The following is a 24,321-nucleotide window of genomic DNA, read 5'->3' as shown; positions in this document are numbered from 1 at the left end:
GGATTCTGTGATGCAATCTTGTTTCTTTAGGAATCTTACTTTTGGCCACTTGCCCTTCTTTCCAAGGAATCCCACTCCCTTTTCAAGGTGCCACATGAACTGTTTTCATGAACTTTCCAAACATTGGTTTCTGCTTGTTTCTAAGCCTGATTCTTGGCCTTCTCATTAATTTTCAAAACTTCCAGTATCCTTCCAAATAATTCCCTTTTGCTTACGTTGCGAGTACTAGTTTGTTAGCCAGTGTTAGTTTCTGTTGATCCTAACCAAATAACCCTAACTGACATATCAGTCTCTTAGCGCAAAGTTTGTGAATACGGTCATCCCTCCATATGAGGAGGGGAGTGGGAACTCGTTGTGGGACTTCCATGGATATCAAAATCAGTGGATGCTCAAGTCCCTTACATAAAATGGCATAGTATTTGGTTATCATCCTCCACATACATCATCTCTAGATTATTTATAGTACTTAATACCATGTAATGCTGTGTAGTCATACTGTATTTTTCACTTGTACTTCTGCTGTTGTTTTGTGGGATTTAAAAAAAATATTTTTATTCCGAGGATAGTTGAATCCACAGAAGAATACTGAGGGCCAGCTGTATTCACAACCCAAATCACATACAAAGCCACAAGTTCATACACAATATGCCTATTAGAACAGGACTGATCTCTCTTGTTTATCATTGCAGCCTTTCTAGCACAAAGCCTGGGACATTCTGGACATTTAGTATGTGTTAAATTTCTCTTACTACATTATTTCCAACAGTATTTACTGCAATCTGCAATTACCTTCCTTTTGTTTTGTAACTGTGTCCTCCACTAGAATGTAAGCTCTATGCAGATAAATACTGTCTCATTTATTGATGTATTCCTGGCATCTAACAAAACACTGACAAACATAGGCACCCAGTAAATTTCTTTTCAATGACTGAACAATAACCAGTTCATAAGGCTGGTAAAATTGGTATAGCTAGATAAAGTATGATTTTGAGGGGCTATGAAAATCAAAGTAACCACACAATAAATTATCAGCCCTCTACTTCCATTCAAAACAAGCTCCTGGGAATTGAATTATGAAATCTGTCATATTACTTTCTCTGAAGAACTTCAATTGGATGTCAACTAAAAAGTTGCAGGCGAGGTGCGGTGGCTCAAACCTATAATCCCAGCACTTTGGGAGAAGCGAGTATCTCTTGAGGCCAGGTTTGAAACCAGCCTGGTCAACATAGCCAGACTCTGTCTTTACAAAAGAAAAATGAAAATTAGCCAGGCATAGTGGTATGCATTTGTAGTCCCACATACTTGAGAGGCTAAGGCAGAAGGATCATTTGAGCCCAGGCATTCGAGGCTGCAGGGGGCCATGATGGCACCACTGTACTCCAGCCTGGGTGACAGAGTAAGACCCTGTCTCAAAAAATAGTAATAATAGGCCACACATGGTGGCTCACACCTGTAATCCCAGCACTTTGGGAGGCTGAGGCGGGCAGATCACCTGAGGTCAGGAGTTCAAGCCTGGCCAACATGGTGAAATTCCATCTCTACTAAAAATAGAAAAAAAAATTAGCCAGGTGTGGTAATGGGGACCTGTAATCCCAGCTACTCGGGAGGCTAAGGCAGGAGAATCACTTGAACCTGGGAGCTGGAGGTTGCAGTAAGCCAAGATGGCACTATTGCACTGCAGCCTGGGTGACAAGAGCAAAACTCTGTCTCAAAAAATAAATAATTTAAAACAGTTTCAACATGAGAATACATGTTTTAAAACAAGTATACTAAATATACTTATTGACTAGAAAATATAACTAGAAGTGTCTATCAGGCTATAAAGTGCCTTTCTTCTCCCTTCCATGGAAATTAGTTTTTTTCCATTTTCAGTCAGTATGAAAATACAAGGAACAGGAAATTCAATCAAATTTACTTTTTAACATTTTATTTGGAAATAATTTCAAACTTACAGAAAAGTTGCAAAAAGAGTACAAAGAACTCATACATTCGTTTACTCTGTTTTTCCTTTTACCCTATACGTTAGTAATTTATAGCTGTGTAACAACCCCAAAGCTTAGTGGCTTACACCAAGTACTTTCATCTTACACTGTTTCTGAGTCAGGATTCCAGGAGTGGCTAAGCTGGGTGGTCCTAGCTCCAAGCCTCTCATGAAGTTGTAGTCAGCTAAAGGCTTGACCAAGGTTGGAGGATCTACTTCCAAAGTGACTCACTCCGTGGCATTTGGTAGGCGGCTACGTACAGTTCCTGGACAACTGGATCTCTCCACAGGCTGCTTGAGTGTCCCGAAAACATGGAAGCAGGCTTCCCCAGGCTCCAAGCCCCAAAATGAATGAAAAAGAGACCTGCAAAGAGGCAGTGCCTTTTATGACCTAGACTCTGAAGTCAATACTGTCACTTCTGTTTTGATCTATCAAGAGCCACGAAGCCTAGTCTACACTCAAGGGGAGGGGAATTAGAGTCCATCTCTTCCAGGGAGGAGTATCATTGAATCTGTGAACATATCTTAGAACTACCATACCTAGCTTCAGTCCTTTTAAACATTTGCCATTTTGCTTGGTCCCTCTCTTTTCCCCACCTATATATACATACCCATACATGCTACTCCCTAACCATTTGAGAGGAGGGAGCATGCGTTGTATCCCTATCCCTTGTGTTTCGCTGTTAAACGATATTCTATTATACAACACGGTAGTTATCAATATCTAATTTTAACATTGTGATACTTTAAAGTCCACTTCCACTTGTGTAAATTGCCCTAACAATGTTCCCATCAAATTTATTTATTTTTAAACAATACAGTAAAAACGTAGAGGGTTACACAGTGTGACATCGGTCACATATATATATATATATATATATATATTTTTTTTTTTTTTTTTGGTAGAGAATAAAAAAAGGTCCCGGGTCTAGGGAGGTAAACAAGCGTGAGCTAAGTTCTAGCGGGGGTCCCTGAGCACCAAAAGGACAAGACAGTTTCTGAAACACTACCTTATCTTTATCTTTTAAGTTATCCATTACTTATGGAAAATGATTTCTTTTTTACTGTTCCCTTCGGTTCCTGTCTAGATTAGAACACAGCTGGAGATTGTGCTAATAGCTTAGGACGTCTGTTTCCGTGAGCAGGTAACAACTTTTTGAAACAAATTCCCTCATCCGCTGAAGAAGGGGGACAGTAACGGCCCCTATCGCCCAGAACCGTTGTGAGGATTTAGCTAGCTGGTGACGCCGACGCACGGAGTTGTACAGGTAGCCAGCAGCACCCACAGCGGCAGCTACTCTACCCGCTCCGCAACTGTAGAGCTGGCCGGCAGGCGAGCGGGCGGGGCGGCATCACGTGGACGGGGCGGGGCGCGCTAGTCGGCTGATCGCACGATTGTGACGCGCCGCCGGAGGCAGGCCGGGCCCTCAAGATGGCGGCGGGCGCCAGGAGCGGCTCGGCCCGGCAGTAGTAGTGGGACGGCACTAGCCGCTGGGGCCGGCCGCCCCGGGAGTGGCTGCAGCAGCGCCCGGAATCGAGGATGGTAAAATGACCCAGGGGAAGAAGAAGAAACGGGCCGCGAACCGCAGTATTATGCTGGCCAAGAAGATCATCATTAAGGACGGAGGCACGGTGAGCTGAGTTCCGCGCCGGCAAACGTCCCTCGGGGCCCCCATCCGGTCTTTCCTTCAGACCCCAACACTGCCGTCTCTAGGCGCCCCGGTCCCCCCGCCTTCCCCCACCCTGTCCCCGGTGCCGGTGCCTCGGGCTCGCGGACCTGCATGCCGCCGCTCCGGGAATCGTCCTCCCCTCCTCGGGCCTGCGGCGTCCGGGGCCCGTCCTCTTTCTCTCCCGCACCTGCCGCCCTCTGCTCCGGCCGCCTCTGCAGGCCCTGCGGCCTCGAACCCCACGTGCGCCTCCGCCGCGGCTCCCCCGGCGGCCCGCCCGACCGCCGCGCCCCTTGTCGCCGCAGCCTCGCCTCGCATCACCCGCCAGGCCCCGCGGAGCCGTCGCCGCGCCTGTCAAGGGGCTGGGAACCATCCCTGCTCTCCCATATGTTGCTAACCGGGTAGCGTCTGGCACTGGGATCCCGCTGCGGCCCCGTAGTACGTTCGCTTTCTGTTACCACGTCTGTGCGTCGGTGCTTCGGCTCTGGGCTGCTTACAGTAAACCCTGTCCGGAGGTGGGCTTCCCTCTCTTCCCGGAGTCGGAAGCGTGACGGCAGACACCTGGGGCCTACATTCGAACCCGCTACTTTTCAAAGAAAAGTCATCACTCTGTGCCCTACGATTAAAAGTACTAGAATCAATCATGGCCTAGGGATCAGAGGAAGACACTTTGAAAGGAAGAAAGGTTTGCTTTTTAGAAACAGTTGTCATTACAGTAAACTTTGTGCAGTGTGCTGTAGTTAACCAGCAGGGGACGTAGGATTTTTAATTGAAAAAAAAAAAACAAAAAAAACCTCCAAAACTATGCTTTTTATGCTAACATTTCTCAGTTGCTACACTCTGTCGTCTTTGTTGCATCTGCTGATACCGCGTTCTGAAATAGAATGGAAAGGTGATATATATGTTTCACTTACCTGAAGTGTGCAGAAATGGTTCCATTAATTCCATTTCTGTTTATATCTTGTTGGAGCCCTGATCAACTGCTAGCACAGTACTAAATATATATATAAGTAGGCCACCATTGAGGATTTGCTGAATTCAGCTGAAAAACATAACAAAATTGTATGACATTTCAGAACACGGCCCAGTCAATATGCGAAAGTTTAGAAAACTTGGGACATATGTAATGACTTCAGAATATATTTTTAGTTTAACTGTAACATTTATTACATGTTATAGCGTTGACATTTATTGAAAAAACAAACTTGGAAATTCCTCAGGTTCTTTTTATTGAACTTCATTAATTAAAACATTAATTAGATCTGTTATGAAGAGTCATAGTTCTTTTGACCAAGTAGTTAAGAACTATGTGGGGAGAAAAATACTGTTGCCTTTGTCAACCTTTAGAAAGATACAGTATTTTACATTCTTCATAAAATCTACAAAATAGTGAAAATGAAGGATTGTATTTTGTAAGACCAAGTGATATTTAAGATCAGTATTTTTTGCAAAATGTAAGAAGGAAACTCTGATTAAGAAACACAGCTTCCTTTTCCTTGAAAAGTTCAGTTTTGTTACCTTTCTTTTGGGTTTTATTTGATTTACTTTACAGCAGATGCTCTCTTTCCAAATCCTGTGAGTTTTGGAAAGGATTGTTTTTGAACTTTCTTGTTCTGTTATTAAGGTTGTAATTAATTCTTAGCCTGCTTTGGGACACAAAATAAAATGTTTGCACCAGCAGTAGGTTTCACATAGAACAAGGGAAGACTTTCCTTGAGGGCTGTGAACATGGGGCTATTATCATTCTCATCTTTATACACTTAATATTTCATTATCTATTCTAAGAGCACTGGGCATTCCTTTAGAATAGGGGCTTTGTTTTTTATGTTTGAATCCCACAGGGCCTAGTATGTGAATTTTAAAGTGATAAAAACACTTATGTTTTGTACTAGCACATTCATACATGAATTTTTATTGTAATTTTGTTTATTCATATACATAATTAGAGGATATATTTCAATAAATGTCAGAGGAATATTTTGCATTATTTGTATTTTAATCCATCCCAGCTTTAAATTTAAAAAATACAACTATTGCAATCAGAAATTATTGTAAAGTGGTAGTTGCTTGTCTACCTCCCTACTTACAACAGGTCAGACTGCTATTATGAACTTTTTTTTTTTTTGAGACGGAGTCTCACTCTGTTGCCCAGGCTGGAGGAGTGCAGTGGCACGATCTCATCTTACTGTAACCTCCGCCTCTTGGGTTCAAGTGATTCTCCTGCCTCAGCCTTCTGAGTAGCTGGGACTACAGGCACGTGCCACCACACCTGGCTAATTTTTTACATTTTCAGTAGAGATGGGGTTTCACCATATTGGCCAGGCTGGTCTTGAACTCCTGACCTCATGATTTACCCACCTAGGCCTCCCAAAGTGCAGGGATTACAGGTGTGAGCCACCGTGCCCAGACTGAACATTTTTTAAGAAAGGGAAAAAAATTGTCATTTGATATTCTGTTCTTGTGTGTTTTTTAATTCATCGTATCATAGAATATTTTAGTGCTATTGCCATTGACCTCAGAGTTTCAGAGTTTTTACAAAGTTCCACCAGTAGGTAGATTCATTCAGTCAGATGTCTGAGGCTCTATGGTCGGTACGTGACAGGTTGTGAACAGTATTTCACATACCTGGTCAATGGTACTGATTTGATCCCCTTCTAATTTCTTGTCAACAATGTTAATAAAATTCTTTCCCGTTGTCCTGCTAATGACATATATATAAGCCTATTTGGCCAGTTTAAACATTTATAAACAAAACTAGTAAGAGTTGTTAATGATTTGTCTGAAAATTAGAGCAAATTTGTAGTTTTTAGTGGTTGAAGAAATAAATCTTTCTAAATGAGCCAGATTAATCGTAAGTTACTAATTTTTTTTATTGAAATTGTATTTCATTCAACTGAATGAAAAGCCAGGCCAGGATAAAACTAACAAGTAGGCTACCTATGTGAGCAGACAAAATTAAGATAAATTACATTAAGGTGTGTGATTCTATATTAGGCGTTTTTAACCTGGGTCTGTTCACCCTGAAGTTTTCAAAATTTTCTTTTGGCTATACATATTTTTTGGAAGAGTCCCAAAAAGTCCATACTTCCCAAAAGTTTAAGAGCAATTGTTCTGTTTGAAAACAGAGTGAGTGAAGAATAAGTTCCACAGATTATATTCAGTAAATATTTAATCATATACTGTATACTACTTCACTGATGATAGTAACCATATTAGTGAATTTGCTTTTAAAGCATCCATGTATAGAAATAGTTTTTAGGCCAGGGGCAGTGGCTCACGCCTGTAATCCCAGCACTTTGGGAGGCCAGCGTGGGCGGATCACTTGAGGGCAGGAGTCTGAGACTCGCCTGGCCAACATGGTAAAACCCCGTCTTTACCGAAATTACAAAAATGAGCCAGGTGTGGTGGTGTGCGCCTGTAATCCCAGCTACCTAGGAGGCCAAGGCATAGAGAATCACTTGAACCTGGGAGGCTGAAATTGCAGTGAGCTGAGATCATGCCACTGCATTCCAGCCTGGGTGATGGAGTGAAACTGTCTTTAAAAAAAAAAAGTTTTTAGTTACAAGTTTTAATGTATGTAACATTCAGTGTAGGTATTTAAGACAGCTGAAATAAAAATACCTTCTGACATTTTCGAATACTAGAATTCTGTTTTGTTTTATTAAAGCATTACCACTTGTTTTTAAGCATAGCTGTTAGAGGCTAAGAGCTAAAGAGTTATTTACATTATTCAAATTGAATTTTCCTTATCTTTTTTTTTTTTTTTTTTTTTTGAGACGGAGTCTCGCTCTGTCGCCCAGGCTGGAGTGCAGTGGCCGGATCTCAGCTCACTGCAAGCTCCGCCTCCCGGGTTCGGGCCATTCTCCTGTCTCAGCCTCCTGAGTAGCTGGGACTACAGGCGCCCGCCACCTCGCCCGGCTAGTTTTTTGTATTTTTTAGTAGAGACGGGGTTTCACCGTGTTAGCCAGGATGGTCTCGATCTCCTGACCTAGTGATCCGCCCGTCTCGGCCTCCCAAAGTGCTGGGATTACAGGCTTGAGCCACCGCGCCCGGCCTTCCTTATCTTTTAAAATGCTCATTTTAAAATATGATCTTTATTGTTTTGTCAATACAATTGTGAGACTACATCTCTGACAAAGTGGAAAATGTATAGTTCTTTCAGAAGTTAATTGGTAAAATGACTTTAAAGATTTGATAGAAAGTAAGGCATGTGTGAATTGCATGGTTGGAAGTACCTGAAAAAAGTAAAATTGATATATCATTTGAAAATGAAATGCATATCCCTGGATAAGCAGAGCACCAGATTTTTTTTTTTCTTGGCATCCCTGATTTTCATTAAATAGGAATCAGCAACCATTTCAAAAGCGGGACCCAAGCTCTGACCTTCTGCACTCTTCACCTGCAAGGATGGCTGAAGTAGTGGCAGGAAAGCTCACCGGGATGTAGGACCTTTGTAGACCCAGAGAGTTGTTAAACAGCCTTTGGTTGCTAGCATGCGAGCAATGAGAAGGGCCTGTGGTGCTTTTCTTTTTCTTTCTTTTTTTTTTTTTTTTGAGACAGGGTTTTGCTCTTGTTGCCCAGGCTGGAGTGCAATGGCGCGATCTTGGCTCACTGCAACCTCCGCCTCCCTGGTTCAAGCAATTCTTCTGCCTCAGCCTCCTGAATAGCTGGGATTACAGGCATGTGCCATTATGCTCGGCTAATTTTTGTATTTTTTTAATAGAAACAGGGTTTTACCATGTTGGCCAGCCTCGTCTCAAACTCTTGACTTCGGGTGATCTACCTGCCTCAGTCTTCCAAAGTGGGATTACAGGTGTGAGCCACTGCACCCAGCCCCGTGGTGCTTTTCAAAAAGCCTAGAAACATCAGGGTGTTTATATTGTCTTTGGCAGGTGTGTGGCAGGCAGCATCATGAATTACTTAACTTGAAGTTAGAAGACTTGCATACCAACATAATCAGACCATCTGCAGAAATTCTCCTACAGTTGAAATGTAACTCCTTTGCAGCTACTGAAAGTTTAAAGTTTAAGTAAAAAAAGAATAGCTTTCTTCAGGTAACATTCTGACAAGTCTGTATGATTTAAAAGTTTCGATTATAAAGAACTCTGGTTGTCTTTTAGCATTATTTTAAATTGAAAGTGTGAAAGTAACAGTTGACAGTTTCAGCCAGGGTACATCAAGAAGAGATGAATATGGATATAATATAGCTCTCAAAATTTCCAGTACTTTGTAACAAAGAAATATCCCTCCCATTGCCCTGCTTTTTAAAAAAAAAATACATATTTTTTCCTTCCAGTCATGGGAAACTCAATGGAATGGTTCAGGAGGGACAAGTATATGCAGCATACCTGTCTTTTTCCATTCAAGTTTTACTTTATTTTTAAAATTTAATATTTTTAAAAATATTTCAATAGTTATGGGGTACAGGTGGGTTTTGGTTACATGGATACGTTTTTTAGTGGCGATTTCTGAGATTTTAGTGTACCTGTCACCTGACCAGTGTATACTGCCCCAGTATATATAGTCTTTTTTCCCTCTCAAGCTTCCCCCCATCCTCAAAGTCCATTCTATCACTCTTATGCCTTTGCATCCTCATAGCTGAACTCTCACTTGTAAGTGAGAACATATGACATTTGGTTTTCCATTCCTGAATTACTCACTTAGAATAATGGCCTCCAGTTCCATCCAAGTTTCTGCAAAAGACACTATTTCATTCCTTTTTATGGCCAAGTATTCAATGGTGTTCATGTACCACATTTTCTTTATCTGCTTGTTGGTCATTGGGCACTTGAGTTGGTTCCATATCTTTGCAGTTGTGAATTGTGCTGCTGTAAACATGCATGTACATGTGTCTTTTTCGTATAATGACTTCTTTTACTTTGGGTGGGTACCCAGTATTGGGATTGCTGGATCAAACAGTAGTTCTACTTTTAGTTCTTTAAGGAATCTCCATACTGTTTTCCATAGTGGTTGTAGTAGTTTACATTCCCAACAGCAGTGTGAAAGTATTCACTTGTCACCACATCCACACCATCTATTATTTTTTGATTTTTAAATTATGGCCATTCTTGCGGGAGTAAATGATATCTCATTGTGGTTTTAATTTGCATTTCCCTGATAATTGGTGATGCTGAGCATCTTTTCCTATGTTTGTTGGCTGATTTTATGTCTTTTGAAAAATACCTATTCGTATCTTTTGCCTACTTTTGATGGGATTGTTTTTTTCTTGCTGATATGAGTTCCTTGTAGATTCTGGATACTAGTCCTTTGTCAGATGCATAGTTCATAAATATTTTCTCCCACTCTATGGGTTGTCTGTTTACTCTGCTGATTTTTTTTTTTTTTTTTTTTTTTGAGATGGAATTTTGCTCTTGTTCCCCAGGCTGGAGTGCAATGGCACGATCTTGGCTCCCTGCAACCTCTGCCTCCCAGGTTCAAGCCATTCTCCTGCCTCAGCCTCCCAAGTAGCTGGGATTACAGGCACACACCACCACGCCTGGCTAACATTTTTGTATTTTTAGTAGGGATGAGTTTTCACTATGTTGGTCAGGCTGGACTCAAACTACTGACCTCAGGTGATCCACCCACCTTAGCCTCCCAAGGTGCTGGGATTACAGGCATGCCTGGCCGGCTATAAGTATTTTGCTTTATTTCTGGGTTATCTGTTGTGTTCCATTGATCTTCATGCCTCTTTTTATACCAGTACCATGCTGTTTTGTTAACTATAGCCTTTTGTATAATTTAAAGTTGGGTAATGTGATACCTCCAGATTTGTTTTTTGCTTAGTCTTGCTTTGGCTATGTGGGCTCTTTTTTGGTTCCATATGAATTTTAGGATTGTTTTTTCTTGTTCTGTGAAGTATGATGCTGGTATTTTGATGGGAATTGCATTGAATCTATAGATTGTTTTGGTTAGTATGGTCATTTTCACAATGTAGATTCTTCCTATCCATGAACATGGGATGTGTTTCCCTTTGCATCATCTATGATTTCTTTTAACAGTGTTTTGTAGTTTTCCTTGTAAAGATCTTTCACTTCCTTGGTTAAGTATATTCCTAGGTGGTTTTTTTTGTTGTTTTTGTTTTTGTTTTTGTTTTTTTTGCAGCTATTGTAAAAGGAATTGAGTTCTTGATTTGATTCTCAGCTTGGTTGTTGTTGGAATATAGCAGTGCTACTGATTTATGTCATTGATTTTTGTATCCTGAGACTTTACTGAATTCGTTTATCAGATCTAGGAGCTTTTTGGATGAGTCATTAGGGTTTTCTAGGTATACGATCATATCATTGGCAAACAGTGACAGTTTGATTTCCTGTTTTCCAATTTGCATGCTCGTTATTCCTTTCTCTTGTCTGATTACTCTGGCTAGGACTTCTAAATTTTTTTAATTACTATGGGTACAAAGTAGATATAGATATTTCTGGGGTACCTCTGATATTTTGATACAAGCATATGTTGATACAGGTATACAGTGTATAATAAATCAGGGATACTGTGGTATCCATTACCTCAAACATGTATCATTTCTTTGTGTTAGGAACATGCCAGTTCCACTTTTAGTTATTTTATTTTATTTTTTATTTTTTGAGACGGAGTCTCACTCTGTCACCTAGGCTGGAGTGCAGTGGCGCAATCTCAACTCACTGCAACCTCTGCCTCCCGGGTTCAAGCAATTCTCCTGCCTCAGTCTCCTGAGTAGCTGGACTCAAACTACTGACCTCAGGTGATCCACCCACCTTGGCCTCCCAAGGTGCTGGGATTACAGGCATGCCTGGCCAGCTATAAGTATTTTGCTTTATTTTTGGGTTATCTGTTCTGTTCCATTAGTCTTCATGCCCATTTTTTCTTGGGATTACAGGTGTGCGCCACCACGCCTGGCTAATTTTTATATTTTTAGTAGAGACGGGGTTTCACCATGTTGGGCAGGATGGTCTCGAACTCCTGACCTCATGACCCGCCTGCCTCGGCCTCTCAAAGTGCTGGGATTACAGGCGTGAGCCACCGTGCCTGGCCTAGTTATTTTAAAATAGACAATAAATAATTTTTTACTATAGTCACAGTGCTGTGTTCTTAAATACCAGATCTTACTCTTTTTTTTTCTTTTCCTCACACTACACCTATTCCTTCTATCCAACTATATTTTTGCACCCACTTTATCCCTGCCTCCCTGCTATTTTCCCAGCCTCTGGTAACCATTCTAACTCCGTATCTCCATGAGATCAGCTTTTTAAGTTTTTACTTCCTGCATGTGAGTGAGAATATGCAAAATTTGTCTTTATGTGCCTGACTTATTTCACTGAACATAATGTCTTCCATTTCCATCCATGTTGTTGCAAATGACAGAATTTCATTCTTTTTATGGCTAAATAATATTGCATTGTATATATGTACCTCATTTTCTCTCTCTTTTTTTAAATTAGAGATGAGATCTTGCTATGTTGCCGAGGCTGGTCTCAAACTCCTGGACTCAAGTATTCCTCCTGCCTCAGCCTCCCAAAGTGCTGGGATTACAGGTGTGAGCCACTATGCCTGTCCTGTTTTTTCTTTTTTTAAAACCTCCTTTTTCTTTTCAGCACACAGACTTTTTTTAAATGTGTACCACACTTTCTTTGTCCATTCATCCATTTATGGACACTTAGGTTGATTCCAGATCTTGGCTGTTTTGAATAGTGCTACAATAGACATGGGAGTACAGATACCTCTTGTTTATATTGATTTCCTTTCTTTTGGATACATAACCAGGAGTGGGATTGCTGGATCATATGATAGTTCTATTTTTAGGTTTTTAAAGGAACCTCCATACTGTTCTCCATAGTTGCTGGGGATTTACATGCTCACCAACAGTGCATGAGAGGTCCCCTTTCTTTATGTCCTTGCCAGCATTTGTTATTGCCTGTCTTTTGGATATAAGCCATTTTGACTGGGATGAGATGATAGCTCATAATTTTGATTTGCGTTTGTTTGGTGCTCAATGATGGTTGAGCATTTTTTCATATACCTGTTGGTCATTTGTATGTCAATCTCTATTTAGGTCTTACACCCCTCTAAAAATCTATATATAGATTTTTGTTTTTATAGAACTTGTTTGAGCTCCATATATATTCTGGTTATTAATCCCTTGTTACAGTGATAGTTTGCAAATATTTTCTCCCATTCTGTGGGTTGTCTCTTTGCTTTGTTGATCGTTTCCTTTGCTGTGCAGCTTTTTAACTTCGTGTGTTCCTCCTTGTGCCTCTTTGCTTTGGTGGCCTGTGCTTTTCAGGTATTAAGAAATCTAGGCTGGGTGCGGTGACTCACGCCTGTAATCCCAGTACTTTGGGAGGCTGAGGAGGGTGGATCACCTGAGGTCAGGAGTTTGAGACCAGCCTGGCCAACATGGTGAAACCCTGTCTCTACTAAAAATACAAAAATTAGCTGGGCGTGGTGGCAGGCACCTGTAATCCCAGTTACTTGGGAGGCTGAGGCAGGAGAATTGCTTGACCCCGCGAGGTGGAGGTTGCAGTGAGCTGAGATTGCACTACTGTACTCCAGCCTGGGTGACAGAGTGAGACTCTGGTGGAATATTTAGGGTTCTTCTAAAAAAAAAAAAAGAAAGAAAGAAAAAAAAAAAATATATATATATATATTTGTTCAGACTGATGTCCTAGAATGTGTTCCCAGTGTTTTCTTCTAGTCATTTTGTGGTTTCAGGTCTTAGATTTAAGCCTTTAATCCATTTTGATTTGATTGTTGTATATCACAAGAGATAGGGGTATAATTTTATTCTTCTGTATATGGATATCCACTTTTCCCAGCACCATTTAAGAGACTGTCCTTTTCCCAATGTATATTTTGGTGCTGTTGTCAAAAATGAGTTGACTGTAAATTCATGGATTTATTTCTGGGTTCTCTGTTGTGCTCTATTGTCTATGTATCTGTTTTTATACCAGTACTGTGCTGTTTTGGTTACTATCACTTCATAGTATAATTTGAAGTGAAGTAATGTGATGCCTCCAGCCTTGTTTTTTTTTTTTTTTTTTTGGAGACAGTCTAGCTCTGCTGCCTAAGTTGGAGTGCAGTGGTGCAATCTTGGCTCACTGCAACCCCCACCTTCCCGGTTCAAGCGATTCTCCTGCGTCAGTCTGCCGAGTAACTGGGATTACACCACCATGCCTGGCTGATTTTTGTATTTTTAGTAGAGACGGGGTTTCACTCTCATGACCAGGCTGGTCTCGAACTCCTGACCTCAGGTGATCTGCCCTCCTTGGCCTCCCACAGTGTTGGGATTATAGGCGTGAGCCACTGTGCCCGGCTTCCAGCCTTGTTCTTTTTGCTCAGGATTGTTTTGGCTGTTCTGACTCTTGTGGTTCCATATAAGTTTTAGGATTTAAAAGAAAAAATTCTGTGAGGAATGTCATTTGTAGTTTGATAGTAACTGCATCGAATCTGTAGATTGCTTTTGGTAGTATTAAAATTTTGACAGTATTGATTCTTCCAATTTATGAACGTGAAGTATCTTCCCATTTGTGTGTGTGTCCTCTTCAATTCCTGTCGTCAATGTTCTGTAGTCTACATTATAGACATCTTTCACTTCTTTAAGTTTATTCTTAGGTATTTCATTTGTAGCTATTGTAAGTGGGATTACTTTCTTGATTTCTTTTTCAGATATTTGCTGTTGGCATATAGAGATGGTACTGATATTTGTGTCCTGCAACTTTAATGAATTTGCTTCCATTCTGATAGTTTTTGGTGGAATATTTAGGGTTCTCTCTATATAAAGTCATGTCATCTGCAAAGAGGGACAAGTTTGATTTCCTCTTTTCTAATTTGGATGCCTTTTATTTCTTACTCTTGCCTAATTGCTCTAGTTGGTTCTTTCCAGTCAAGAGTGACGAAAGTGGGCATCTTTGTCTTGTTCCAGATCTTTGAGGAAAGGCTTTCAGGTTTTCCTTGTTCAGCATGATAGCTCTGTGTCTGTCATATATGGCTTTTATCGTATTGATGTATGTTCCTTCTATACCATTTTTGAGAGTTTTTATCATGAATCAGTGTTGAATTTTAGTAAATGCTTTTTCACCATCAATTGAAATGATCATTTTTTTTGGCTTCATTCTTTTGAAATGATGTTATCACCTTGATAGATTTATGTATGTTGGACTATCCTTGCATACCTGGAAGAATCCCGCTTGAACATAATGAATGATTTTTTTTGTTTTTAATTTTTTTGAGACAGAGTTTCGCTCTTGTTACCCAGGCTGGAGTGCAATGGCGCAATCTTGGCTCACTGCAGCTTCCACCTCCTGTGTTTAAGTGATTCTCCCACCTCAGCCTCCTGAGTAGCTGGGATTACAGGCATGCGCCACCACGCGTGGCTAATTTTGTATTTTTAGTGGAGACGGGGTTTCTCCACGTTGGTCAGGCTGGTCTCGAACTCCTGACCTCAGGCGATCTGCCCACCTCGGCCTCCCAAAGTGCTGGGATTACAGGCGTGAGCCAGCGCGCCCGGCTGATGAATGACCTTTTTTAAAATCTCCTTCCTGAAGGAGGTTTGCTAGTATTTGTTGAGGATTTTTGCTTCAATGTTCATCAGAGATATTGCCCCATAGTTTATTTTGTTGTTCTCTATGCTAGTTTTAGGTAATTTTTCTCTTAAATAAACAAAGCATTTTCCTCCTAAAATGCAAGAATGCTTATTGGAAAGAAAAGATATGGAAAATTCAGAATAGCATAGTAAACAATGTTATATCACTTAAAATCATTACCCAGTATAAATTTTATTTACATTGAGGTCAGTTTGTATTGTTTTTCAGAGTTGAAATTATCCTACCTATAGAATTTTATATCCTACTTTGATTTTTAAAAAATTAGCATGCTTTAAGCCCTGAGAAGTTATACCAAGCTTTCTGATACTGTCTGGGTATATGTGGTGATGAACATGGCAAACAAAACAGGTTTAAAGCTTATCAAATCTGTGGCCAATTTTTTTTCCCCCCAGAGTCTCACTGTGTCACCCAGGCTGGGATGCAGTGGTGCAGTGTCAACTCACTGCAACCTCTGCCTCCCAGGTTCAACCAATTCTCCTGCGTCAGCCTTTCTGAGTAGCTGGGATTATAGGCACACGCAATCACGCCCAACTAATTTTTGTATTTTTAGTAAAGACGGGGTTTTGCCATGTTAGCCAGGCTGGTCTCGAACTCGACCTCAAGTAATCTGCCCCCCTCGGCCTCCCAAAGTGCTGGGATTACAGGCGTGAGCCACCATGCCTGGCCTCCTGTGGCCATTTTTTGACCTTGTATTACTGTGCTTGTTCCATTTGATACCTCCTCCTTCCTAAAACTGCTCCATTGTCATCTGTGACACTGTATTCTCTTCATTCTCCTGATGTTTTTCTCACTGTTCCTTTTATCTTCCTCTTTTCTTTATCAAAGAAGAAAAAACTTCATTCTTTTCCTCTGCCTGCTACTTAAAATGTTGGCGCTTCTTGGGATTCTGTCTCAGCTCACTGCTGTTTTCACATTTGACACTCCTGATAATCTCATCCACTCTGGTGGTTTCAGATATCACATTTGCTGCTAATTGTTTTAATCAGTGCTCAGAGACAATACAAATGTTTCAAGTAAAGAGGGCAGTTTTATAGATAGGACCTGAAATAAAGCTGAGCCTCGTGGGGGAAAGTGCTGGGAAGCCACCAGCTTTAACTGCTAGACAACCAAGGTAAACACTTGGAAGTTGTTCTTGATTCTCTCTTCTGCTATTTATCAAGCTCCTCTTAATTTCAAATCCTGAATCCTTAATCCGTTCCCTTCCCTCCAGCATTCGTACTGTGCCACTGTTTTATGCCCTCATCTCTTGTTTGAGCTGATTCAAATAGCTTCCTTTTAGATGCACTTTGCTCCTCCATTTTATCCTTTAGGAAATCACCGGAGTCATTAATACTGAAGTGATTCTTAAGACATCTCTGGCAGCAGTATAAACTTAATTTTGTGTTTTCTTTCTCATGTATATCAAATCCCAGATCTCTTACATACTTTCCCTGGGGATTGTTCTGCTTTTGAGCCATGTTGATAACGTGTTTATATTTTTGCCACTTGCTGCATTTATGGTTTTTTTTTTTTTTTTTTGGTTACATCTTTGCCAGAATAATCTTAAAACTTACATCTGATTATGTCAGTCTTAATATCTTTTAGTGGCCCCCCATAGCCTTCAGAATTAAATATAGACTCCTTAGCATGGAAGCTGGTCTTTGAGTACCTGTAGCTCATCCTTCAGTACACCCAACAAGCAGCCCATGCACTGGTTGTACTGAACTCGGTACATGAGACCCATAATGCCTCAAGCCTTGGAACCTTTGTACAGGCTGAGCCGTCTTTCCCACCCTATACCTCCGCCTGTCTAACTCTGTTGTGTCCTTTCAGACTTCCTCCTGGAAGTCTGATATTCCCATCTCCCAAGCTCCCTTGGACTCTCTGTGTTCCAGCTGAATACTGTGCTTATGCTAATGAATTTCGTTGTTGCCTTGTCCCTCTGACTTTGAAGCCAGAGGCAGTGAGTACAGATGTTTGACACAGTGCCCAGTACATATATGTTCTTAATATTTGTTGACTATTGCATCGTTGTTATTGTTAATAATTATAGAATGTGTTGTTAACTTTTTAAAAAATCTTGTTTTTTATAGCCTCAAGGAATAGGTTCTCCTAGTGTTTATCATGCGGTTATCGTCATCTTTTTGGAGTTTTTTGCTTGGGGACTATTGACAGCACCCACCTTGGTGGTAAGTAATCTTTTAAATTATTTAACGCTGACTCCAAAATCTCTTTTGTTTCAGTTTTGGAGGAAAATGTGGCCCTTTTTCCTCTGCATGGTTAATTCTCCCACCGGTATTGTTCAGTATTCACCAGTATTTTACTGGTTGTCTTTTCCAACCGTTAACTCTCCCTTACCTTTTTTTTTGGTGGGGGAGGGGGGCAGTGGCGTGGAGGTGTGTGAATTTGGACTTGTCACTGGGCACGTTCAAGCAGAGGCCCTGTCGCTACTCTGAGTAAAATGGAAGAGATTCTTAAACTGACAGGTTTAGAAAAGATGATGTCTGTGACCTGCATGACTCGGCATAATTACTTTGAGGTTCATTTATGCAGCTGTATTTTACAAAAACAAGTTTCTGTTCATGTGGGCTAAGTACCTAGAAGGGCTATTCTTTAATAGATCTAAGCTGATTTTACCCAAATTCTCCCAGGTTTGAAACCTTAGAAAAGACCTCCCTGCCAGACCAAACAACTCAGAAGATAGCCAGTTTTCTTATATTGATGTAGATAAGGGGAATGGAATGAGGGAAGGACTATCTATGGTAAATATCTATACCATCTTGAAAGGAGTAATTAGGATATGCTCTATATATAGTTTACCAAATCTTAGCGGAATAGAGTTTTAAAGTAATATACTATGTTTTCATGAGATTGTTCATATTATACAAAAAACATTTTTATAAAAAAGGTTACTTAATAGAAAAGTTATTTAAGTAGATTGACCTAGTCTAAGAATATTTACAGTGCTTATTTCTTGATATATTTATTGACAGCTGCATAATCGTTACTATCTACACATAAAATATTGATGTTTAACAGTTGCTCATGCCTGTAATCCCAGCATTTTGGGAGGCTGGGCAGGGGCGGATTGCTCAAACTCAGCAGTTGAGACCAGCCTGGGCAACATGATGAAACCCTGTCTCTACAAAAAATGCTAAAATTAGTTGTGTGCGGTGGCATAGGTTTGTAGTTCTAGCTACTCGGGAGGCTAAAGTGGGAGAATCACTTGAGCCCAGGAGGCGGAGGTTGTAGTGACCCAATATCACGCCACTGCACTCCAACCTGGGCGACGGGAGTGAAACCTTGTCTCAAAAAAAAAAAAAAAAAAAAAAGTCGGCCACAGTGGCTCACGCCTGTAATCCCAGTACTTTGGGAAGTTGAGGCAGGCGGATCACAAGATCAAGAGATCGAGACCATCCTGGCCAACATGGTGAAACCCCAACATGGTGAAACCCCGTCTCTGCTAAAAATACACAATTTAGCTGTCCATGGTGGTGCGTGCCTGTTGTAAACCCAGGTACTTGGGAGGCTGAGGTAGGAGAATCTCTTGAACCCGGGAAGCGGAGGTTGCAGTGAGCAGAGATCGTGCCACTGCCCTCCAGCCTGGAGACAGAGTGAGACTCTGTCTCAAAAAAAAAAAAAAAAAAAAAGTCATTTTGAATATATAGAGCATATTTATGAGTATTGCTATAAAAAAATCAAAGGGTGTTTTGGTTTTTTTTTTTTTTAGTTTACTAATTTCAGATAGAAATCTTTAAAAAATTAATTTACACATTTCCTGGCTTCGTAATCCAAGTACAGTGATTTGGAACTTCCTCAGATGATGCAAGTTGGTTATGACATTCATAACTTCATTGAATTGTAATAGCCTGTTTGTTGTCAAGGGTTACTGAAGTGCTGTAATAACTTTGTGGACTCATGACTTTACATTAGCTTTCCTAGTGTGCCAGCATGCTTTTTATAAGTTGTCAATTTAACATATAAATCTGTCTGGTAGATCATCACTCCTACCATTTAAAGTACTTGAGCTTTGTAATAGTAAACAGTCCACGTGTATTTATGTTATGATGGATCCAGGCACAGTCCTTTAATGTATTCAAAGTGGACTATGTTAGGCACGGCCCTAACGTATTCCACTTTGAATACGTTATCATTTTTAACCCTCACAACCACCTTATCAGTGAGATATTAGCCTCATAATACAGATGAGGAAGCCGGGGCTTAGAAAAGTTAAGCAATGTGATTGCTACTCTGACAGTAAGCTGCAGTGTCGGTATTTGCACCTAGGCTTCCTTGACTCCTCCAGTGGTCAGTCTTTTGGGGAATGCAGGTAGTAACTGGTTTGTACCGATGTTTTAGCTGGTTGAGGTTATGAGGCAGCCCAACCATTAGCTAAGTAGGGTGATCAAAATGTGGATGAGCTGTTAGCAAGCTGTGAAAAAAAGCATTTTGTGATGTTTCCATAATTTGTTATCAGTATTTCAAGTGTATATAGCTATTTTTAAAATTTGCTTCTCGTTTACATTTTTTTAGGTATGTCATCTTCTGTGTAATTTTGGTACATTTTTTTCTTAGTTGGACAAAGGGAGGCTATCTTTTTTAAGAACAAGGAAGGGGTCCCCTTAATTAGAAAGGCTTGTTTATTCATTTTTCATAGACTAATGTTGTGCTTAATATATTCCTTTTTTTTTTTCTTGAGATGGAGTCTCGCTTTGTCACCAGGCTGGAGTGCAGAGGCACAATCTTGGCTTACTACAACCCCCGCCTCCCAGGTTCAAGCAATTCTCCTGCCTCAGCCTCCCTAGTAGCTGGGACTACAGGCACGTGCCACCATGCCCAGCTAATTTTTGTACTTTTAGTAGAGATGGGGTTTCACCATGTTGACCAGAATGGTCTCGATCTCTTAACCTCGTGATCTGCCCGCCTTGGCCTCCCGAAGTGCTGGCATTACAGGTGTGAGCCACTGTGCCTGGCCAATGTATTCTTATTTTCTTTAATTTTTCTGTGTTTTCTTATTTTATTGTATTTATTTATTTTGAGACAGAGTCTCACTCTGTTGCCCAGGCTGGAGTGCAGTGGTGCAACCTTGGCTCACTGCAACCTCCACCTCCCAGGTTCAAGCAATTCTCCTACCTTAGCCTCCTAAGTAGCTGGGACTATAGGCACGTGCCACCATGCCAGGCTAATTTTTGTATTTTTAGTAGAGATGGGGTTTCACCACGTTGGCCAGGCTCGTCTTGAACTCCTGACCTCAGGTGATCCCCCTGCCTCGGTCTCCCAAAGTGCTGGGATTATAGGCGTGAGCCACCATGTCCAGCCTGGCGTATCTACTTTTTAGAAGTTACCCTGTTACGTATTTAGTATATGTCACTAATTAAGAACAATGTATTAATTCAGTATGGGCTTTTTAAAAAGGTTTTACTCATTTCAAGGCTTTTTGCTTACAGATTTTGTTTTTTGTTGTTGTTGGCTTTGTTGGCAGCCTTTCTTTTGGGCTCCAGTATTCCTCCCACTTTTCCCCAGCATTGTGTATGAGAGGTGTGTAAAGAGGTGGGTTTCAGGGTAAAAGAAGGCTCTCCTCTTAAAAGTCTGTTAATCTTTAAACATTTCATTTCTGTTTTATGTGTTTTGAAACTGATTATAAATGGTGCATGCCACAAGAGTCAAAGTTTTTAACATTCATTTTAAAAGGAAATGAGGATGAAGACGTAATTTGTATTTTAAGTCAGTATCTTTCATTTCCCCGTCCCTCCCTCAAAAGTTATAGTTTGTTTCAGCATTTCAGATTTCAAAGATATTCTTTAAAGTATTTTTTAAAATCAGATAACCAGTTTTAGACATATTAATTTTGAATGTCTGGCTTGGGATTTATGATAGCCTTAATTTCTTAATTTTTAAAACTAATGTGACATTTTAAGACCAAAAAAAAAAACTGTATGTTGCAATTATCTTTCACTTTTAAGCTCTTATAGAACAGTCAAAAAACAAAAGCTGTGTTTTATGGAAGACCTGCCGAGGGGAAGATGGTGAGCCTCTACCAACAAGGGGATTTAGCTAAAAAGAATTTTGTACTGACAAGTATTTTTAAAGATTGAAGTCTAACACTTTTGAGAGGATATGAATATATAGTTTGTCATAGTAGATGTTCTGTCAGAATCAGTGTTCATTGCTTGATTATGTAACATATTAGCTAAGTAATGAGAATGACAGTAGGTGTAAGGATCTGTAATGCCAAGGAGCGGATTTACCGTTTTTGTTTCTTTTTTTTTTCATTGAGACGGAGTCTTAATCTGTCATCCAGGTTGGAGTGCAATGGCATGATCTCAGCTCACTGCAACCTCCGCCTCCAAGGTTCAAGAGATTCTCCTGCCTCAGCCTCCCCAGTAGCTGGAATTACAGGTGCGCGTCACCACACCCAGCTAATTATTTTTTTTATTGTTTTTTTTGAGACAGAGTCTCAGTCTGTCGCCTAGGCTGGAATGCAGTGTCGCCGTCTCGGCTCACTGCAACCTTCGCTTCCCAGGTTCAAGCAGTTCTCTGGCTCAGCCTCCCAGGTACGTGGGATTACAGGCACCTGCCACTATGCCCGGCCAATTTTTTTTATTTTTGGTAGAGATAGGGTTTCACCATCTTGGTCAGGCTGGTCTTGCACTCCTTACCTTGTGATCCACCCACCTCGGCCCCCCAAAGTGCTGGGATTACAGGCGTGAGCCACCACCCCATCCAATTTTTTGTTTTTTAGTAGAGACGGGATTTCACCTTGTTGGCCAGGGTGGTCTCAAACTCCTGACCTCAAATAATCCTCCCGCCTCGGCCTCCCAAAGTGCTGGGATTACGGGCGTGAGCCACTGTGCCTGGCTGGCTTTACCCTTTTGACAGCCCTATGGCTCTGGAAATAATAGGCCAGTGTGTTTGATGATTCAAGCTGTTAGATGCACAGTCCATGTTACGGAACACTCAAAATCCACTAGCATCTCTTCTACCTAGATGGTTTCGCGTCCTTGGCTACAGAAACAGCCCCAAAGCGTTTAACATTTTAAGGATTATTTACTTTCAACATTTTTAAAGTTAAAAAAAAGTTAAGATCTATAAAATTTATTGGAAAAATGTTACATTTTCTCTGTTCACCTCTAAAGACCAGTGCTAAAGAATCCTGACATCAAAAATCTTTACAACATTTGAATTACTTGTTATATTTGTCTGTTAAAGTTTTATTAGAAATTGTATGGCCCCAAAGGAGAAATTGCTTTGGAGAAGAAAGGTAGCAGAGGAACAGTTTGGAAGGATTGGGGGTTGACTAGATAAAGAAAGGGAAGAAACATTCAAAATTGAAGGGATGTCATATATAAAATATGAATATTGGAAAGTATAGAATATTTCAGAAACAGCGAGGAGAACAGATTGATTGGAATGGAATATAGCTTGGCAAAGTGAATCATTAGCGATAAGATCTAGCATAGTATAAAACTTCTTATAGACGTTTATAATGTTCTTCATTCTTTCTAACACCAAACCTGTTCTTCATACCTAGAAAGATTTGGCTTGCAGTAGGCCCTTTGTGATTATTGAAAGAAAAGCATAATACATTTGAGTCCCATAAAAAGTTTGAGATACTAGTTTAAGGAGTTTAAATCTTATCCTTTAGCACAAGGACTGGCAAAATATGGCTAGAGGACTAAATCTTTTTTGCACTCTTTTTTTTTTTGTAGTTGCTTCTGGTAGCTTTCTCTCTCTCTCTCTCTCTGTGTGTGTGTGTGTGTTTATATTCCTTTTCACAAGTATGTTAAATTGAACTTTTTCCTAATTGTCACTTAGCTACTTAGTTAATGCGTGCAGTAGAACTCTAAAAAGAACTAGGAGTTTCTCAAAGACCTCCCAATAATTCTTTTCAATTAGAGAGGGCATGCCATTTTTCCTTTTTTATTTTTAAATAACATGTTTTATTTTTGTGGGTACATAGTAGGGTATTACATTTATGGGGTACATGAGATATTTTGATACAGGCATACAGATGTAATAATTACACCAGGGTAAATGGGGTATCCATCATTTCAAGCATTTATTGTTTCTTTGTGTTGTAAACAGTCCAATTTTAGGTTTTGTTTTGTTTTGTTTTGTTTTTTGTTTTTCTGAAACGGAGCCTTGCTCTGTCACCAGGCTGGAGTGCAATGGTGCAATCTTGGCTCACTGCAACCTCTGCCTCCTGGGTTCAAGTGATTCTTTTGTCTCAGCCTCCCAAGTAGCTGGGATTACAGGCATGAGCCACCACACCCAGCTAATTTTTGTATTTTTAGTAGAGATGGGGTTTCACCATGTTGATCAGGATGGTCTCGATCTCTTGACCTTGTGATCCGTCCGCCTCGGCCTCCCAAGGTGCCGGGATTACAGGTGTGAACCACCACGCCTGGCCCAATTTTAGTTATTTTAAAATGTAGAGTAAATGATGGCTATAGTCAACCTGTTAGCCTATTAAGTACTAGATCTTATTCTATTTTTTTGTGCCCATTAACCATCCCCTCCTTCCCCCATTACCCTTCCCAGCCTCTGGTAACCATCATTCTGCTCTATCGCCATCAGTTCAATTGTTGTAATTTTTAGCTCTCACAAATAAGTGAGAACATGTGAAGTTTCTCTTTCTGTGCCTGGCGTATTTCTCTTAACATAATGACCTCCAGTTCCATCCATATTGTTGCAAATGACAGGATCTCATTCTTTTTCTGTGTGTATAAGTACCACATTTTCTTTATCCTTCCATTCATCTGTTAATGGACACTTAGATTGCTTCCAAAGCTTAGCTATTAAGAATAGTGCTGCATACAGAAATTAGCCAGGCGTGGTAGTGCACGCTGTAATCCCAGTTACTCAGGAGGCTGAGGCAGGAGAATCACTTGGACCTGGGAGGCGGAGGTTGCAGTGAGCCGAGATAACGCCATCTCACTCCAGTCTGGGCGACAAGAGCGTAACTCTGTCTCAAACAAACAAAGGAATAGTGCTGCAGTAAACATAGGAGTACAGATATCTCTTTGACATACTGATTTCCTTTTTTTGAGGGTGGGCGGGGGGATATATACCTAGCAGTGAGATTGCTGGATCATATGGTAGCTCTATTTTTAGG

The 24,321-nt window shown here is 40.6% G+C and overlaps 1 protein-coding gene across 1 annotated transcript in view; it reads left to right on the top strand.

Annotated features, from left to right (window-relative positions):
• Positions 1-3,391: 3,391 nt before the first annotated feature.
• The window catches only part of MFSD14A (major facilitator superfamily domain containing 14A), a 46,555-nt gene continuing 25,625 nt past the window's right edge, over positions 3,392-24,321 (top strand). Inside the window, exons 1-2 of the mRNA XM_005542595.4 lie at positions 3,392-3,613; positions 17,300-17,395. Coding sequence (XP_005542652.1) covers positions 3,530-3,613; positions 17,300-17,395 — 180 coding nt within the window. The 5' untranslated portion in view covers positions 3,392-3,529. The remainder of the gene's footprint in view (positions 3,614-17,299; positions 17,396-24,321) is intronic.

The sequence above is a fragment of the Macaca fascicularis genome, chromosome 1 (genome assembly GCF_037993035.2).
Source record: "Macaca fascicularis isolate 582-1 chromosome 1, T2T-MFA8v1.1".
Lineage (NCBI taxonomy): Eukaryota > Metazoa > Chordata > Mammalia > Primates > Cercopithecidae > Macaca > Macaca fascicularis.
The sequence above is the reverse complement of the archived record's forward strand: the minus strand, read 5'-3'. Positions and strand labels throughout refer to the sequence as shown.